The sequence below is a fragment of the Chelmon rostratus genome, chromosome 12 (assembly GCF_017976325.1).
Source record: "Chelmon rostratus isolate fCheRos1 chromosome 12, fCheRos1.pri, whole genome shotgun sequence".
NCBI lineage: Eukaryota > Metazoa > Chordata > Actinopteri > Chaetodontiformes > Chaetodontidae > Chelmon > Chelmon rostratus.
Genome location: NC_055669.1, coordinates 27,648,829 through 27,653,611, shown reverse-complemented (window position 1 = coordinate 27,653,611; position 4,783 = coordinate 27,648,829). Strand labels below are relative to the sequence as shown.

The 4,783-nt window shown below is 45.7% G+C and overlaps 1 protein-coding gene across 1 annotated transcript; it reads left to right on the top strand.

Moving 5' to 3' along the window:
* The first annotated feature begins 692 nt into the window (after positions 1-692).
* Positions 693-2,557, top strand: LOC121615456 (M-phase specific PLK1 interacting protein). Its single transcript, XM_041949815.1, has 2 exons — positions 693-1,141; positions 2,192-2,557. Exons 1-2 carry the CDS (start codon positions 815-817, stop codon positions 2,300-2,302), a joined length of 438 nt encoding a protein of 145 aa, XP_041805749.1. The 5' UTR covers positions 693-814; the 3' UTR covers positions 2,303-2,557.
* Positions 2,558-4,783: the final 2,226 nt, after the last annotated feature.

The window sequence follows — 4,783 nt, the reverse complement described above, 5'->3', positions numbered from 1 at the left end:
CCCAGCTGCAGAAACCAACCCTGCATGTGTGGAGCAGAGTTTAGGCATGAGGAAACCAACGCCGACATGGTCGCCTTACAGTCGCCTGACTCTGAACCTGAAACAGGTCTCCATTGAGGCACATTCAGCTTCAGGCTGCTTGGAAAAGAGAAACAGCTGAGCTCCAAAGGCTCGAAGATGCCTGACTAAGCAACAAAAAGGAAAGAAAAAGTATTTTCAGCGCACAAATTGATTCACATGAAAATGGATCATTTATGACTCTTTATCAAGACTAAATAAAGTTTCCAAACGTCACAACACTTTCATCGACTTTGTTTGGCTCGACTCGACTGCTTCATTTTGCAGTTCCACAGATAGTACAGCCTCAGTGCAGGCAGGTCACAGCAACGCCACGCCCCCTTTACTTTTCACCAATGAAGAGCAAACATGAGAGCTTTACACTGGTGTTTGAGAAGCTGCATTATTCACTGACAAGCTGTAACCCACACTGTACAGTGCACCCCCCCCCCCCCCCCCCCCCCCGGCAGACACACATCCTCACAAAACTGATGTATGATGTCACATCGTCAGTGAGTTCATTCAGGTCTGCAGCCTCAAACACACTCCGATCAGCAGGCCTGCACTTCCAGCTGCGCCTCACGAGCAGTGATCCTGGTGGGCGCTGGGCGGCGCTGCAGCCCGTGGGACCGGAAGCAGATGTGTGTGTTTCCGGTTCGAGCACATTGTTTTGTTGTGTTTGTGATCTCCAGCAGCGGGAGTCTCAGGCGGTTCTTGTCCGGGTATCAGCCGTCTCTTTGCTTTTCCAGCCGAACAGATGTACCGAGCTCCGCTCAGGCCTCAGCGAAGTCCCGGCGATCCGCGGTCGGCTGGAAGGTTTCCCTCCCCGGCTTCCTGCTGGGGCTTTCCTGGGGCTCGCTCCCCCTACGGAGGCTCCGGACACCGCGGTGGATCTCCCCGGGGAGGCGCCGCTTACTCTCCGGGTTCTCCGTTCTACTCTCCGGGTTCTAACCGAGGTTACTGGGACGGTTCTCCGGCCGGGCTCAACAGTGGGTCCCGGGGGTTCGGAGGGCAGATGCGGCGAAGGGGCGGCGGTTTCCGGCGGCCTCAGTCCTTCAGTCCCGCCTCGGCTCAGAAATTCCAGGTAAGGTTTCAGAGGAAAGTTTATGAAGTCGGAACCGGATGAACGCGGAGTCACGTGAACATTTATGAACATCTCGATGGTCCGCGTGACGTTCGCTTGATTAAAAACCATTTAGTGTATCTGGAGCACGCGCGTGGATCAGCTGTAGTAATTGTAGTAGTATTTCCAGGCCTCACTGCTGTAGTACTACACACAGTATCAGCAGCAGATCGATGGTTTGGGTTGATCCCAACATGGTCTGTGTCATAGAACAGAGATAAATAAACGATTCCTGACTTTAGACTGTCGCTCAGCTGAAACGAGTAATCGATTAGTTGACTAACAGAATTATTAGAAACTAACTTGATCTAACTGATGACAATCACAGTCGTTTTCCAGGCAAAACTCGAGGAAAGTTTAATTCTCTGGTGATTTTCACAGTAAACTGAAGCTTGTTGGTTTTTTATTTGACTGACATTTTACTATTGTTTCATCTCACAGGCTAAATGATGGGGGGGGGGGGGGGGGGGGGGGGGGTAGATTAATCAACAGTGACCAGTTAACTGAACACACCACGCTCCAGTCTGTGATCTACTGTTTAAGTCAAACTTACAGTTTTATATATCTGATGGCAGCCAATAATTTATTCATGACAACAGTCAGACATGTTTGTGTCTCTGATCACTGAAGACCTTTTTACAAACTGGTGAAACGTCTGCAGTCAGAGGAGGTTTGTGGCTCTGCTGGTTTCTGGTGGTTCAGCTGATGTTGCTCCACTGGTTTCTGGTGGTTCAGCTGATGTTGCTCCACTGGTTTCTGGTGGTACAGATGTGGTTGCTCCACTGGTTTCTGGTGGTACAGATGTGGTTGTCACAAGCAGTTCAACCCTAACCCTTCCACACTTCCTTCTGCTTCTCAGATGTTTCCTGACGTTCTGATCAGCTCAGCTCTGCTTCTGCAGGCTTTAAAGGATGATCTGTGTCTCATGAAACCTTCGCAAAAGCTTGTTTTTAAATAACCAGAGTGTGTGTGTGTGTGTGTGTGTGCGCGTGTGTGTGTGTGTTTCCTCAGTCTGCATCTTCAGACTCTTCAGTGGAGAAATATTTCACTCCGTCGATGCTGCAGGATCCCTGGGCGGCGCTGCAGCCGGTCGTAGCTGCAGACAGACAGACGGCGTCCTGACAGTGAAGAATCAGAACAATGAAACCACGAGAAACCGGCTCGTCCTCCTGAGCGCGCTCAGTCACCAGCAGTCTGTTCTTCGGCAGCTTCGTCATTGAAATGATTTCAGGGATCAAACTCTTTGATTTGGTTCAAAGTTTTTAACAAAGTCTTTTATAATAATTTTTAAACTAAATCCGATTCTTGTTCACGTTTTATTCACAGACTGTAAAGAAAAGTTCAGTTTGCTTTATTTTAGAAAATAAAAAATGGAAAGTGAAGTTTTAAACTGCAGTCCATCATTTGTTCTTTAATCTCACGTGTCTTAATTTAAAAGGAGGAGAAAAACCTCGTCATCGCTCTCACTGATCAATTAACTGTTTCCATGGCAACCACCACACTGAGACCTGCAGGAGATAAAAGAGACAAAAACACATTTGACAAATCCACGAGAGATGAGCTTAAGGAGTTATCAAGGTTTCCAGACTTATTAATGGAAACTTTAATACCGAAGTGACATCAGAGGTTCCTTTTTATTCATATCGTAACAGGACATTTTTATTTTCCTTTTGATTAAAACCTTCACTGAAAATGGACCGCTGAAATATAAATTCATGTTGCAAAGTGAATTACTAGTGAATTTCTCCATTTCGTCCTGATCATCAACTGGTTTTACCCGAAACACAAATGTCCACCAACTGACAACAGGAAATGACTGCAAGCACTCTGATTCGCAAACTCCTGTTTCACAATTGCACATCTGTGTCAGCCAATCTCAGGCAAAAGGAAAGAACAGAATGTTTCGGCATCAACAGACACTCTGTTTTCACGTTTTCAAGCTCCTGCTTTTTTTCTATTTCACATTTTACATATTTTACATTTCCTGTTTATGATGTGTCTGTGATGATGTCTGCTGCTGTTTTTAATAAACGTGATTTAGTTTAAATGCTGAAGAGATGAAACGAACATCGGATGACTCAGTTCAGTCTGAGGCTGTTAAGTAGAGCAGAAACATCAACACAAACACATACACACTATAACACACACACACATACGTACACATGTACACACTAGAACACACATATGTGGACAAAAACACACACACATACACATACATATTGATGTTTAATTAACCCTGCAAACACTGATGACACATCTGTCAACTTCAGCCTGCAGGAAAGAGTGTGTGTGTGTCTGTGTGTGTGCATGCATGCATGCGTGTGTGTGTGCATGCATGCATGCATGCATGCGCGCGCGTGTGTGTGCGTGCGTGTGTGTGTGCGCGTGCGTGTGTGTGTGTGTGTGTCTGCCCATATGTGAGGACCTTCGGTCTTAACCAACAGTGTGAGGACCTGTCAGGATCCGGGCTTTGCACGCCTGTTTTTTGTTGAAGATTCTCCTTTTGTGTTGTCAGTCTGTTTTCTCACATCCTGTTTTATTTTGAAGGTTCATGTTATTTTCTTCTTCTGCTTTACTTCCTGTGTTTTCCCGACTTTTGTAATTGTCTGGTTTGTTTCACCTGTGTGTCATTAATTGTCCTCCCTTGTGTCTTCCCCTCAGTCTTTCAGGTCGTTGTCTATGATTCCTTCCCATTTAATGCCACCAGTGAGTGTTTGTTGTCTTTGTTCTGGTCCATGAAGGTGTTATCTAGTCCTGTCTTTGTTCTTTAGTTATGCCATGTCAGTGTTTGTCCAGCGTCTCTTAGAGTTGTCCGTGTTTGTTAGCCATGCCATGCCCCTGGTACTGATGGGGAAGTATGGAAGGACCAGTACCTGTTACCACGTAACCTCCCATGAGTCAGTGTTAGTTTCAGTGAATCGTAAACGTAAGAACTTCCACACCAAACAGCAAACTTTATGACACTGACTGCATTTCTCTAACACACTGCTGTGTTTCTGCAATAGAAGCAGCCAAGCTGCACAAATCTTTGTTATTCTGCCTTGTTGTTCAGGGAATGGGGGGCGCTGTTCTGCCTTTAAGTGGAGGTAGTAACAGAGAAACTGAACCAACACCCTCCCACCACCCTACACACACACTGTGAGTGTAATGTCACCCCCCTGACAGGAAGTGACCGTTCCTTCTCACTAACAGATTGTGCTTATGTGAGTAATTACAATTAGAAATATAACATTTGTCTCGAGACTCATCAGTGGGTCTAACAAACACCTGAGAAACACTTTGAACCCTGGTTTAAAACTTACAGCTGAAGAAGAAGAAGAAGAAGAAGAAGAAGAAGAAGAAGAGTGGAGCTCCAGCAGCTTGAATGCAGTGGCCATCAGTGTGTGTGTGTGTGTGTGAATGCAGCTATTTAATTATTATTATTATTTTTTTTGTCTGTTTCTGTGTTTCACTGATTTGGGTTCAGTTTTATTTGTGTATTTTCCTGCAGATCTGGCTGGAAGAGTCTTCCTCATCCATCTCTGTTGTGTTTTTTTTGGGTCGACACAGGAAACAGTGAGCTCATCCTCTGCTCCTCTTCACACAGACACACCGAGGCAACAC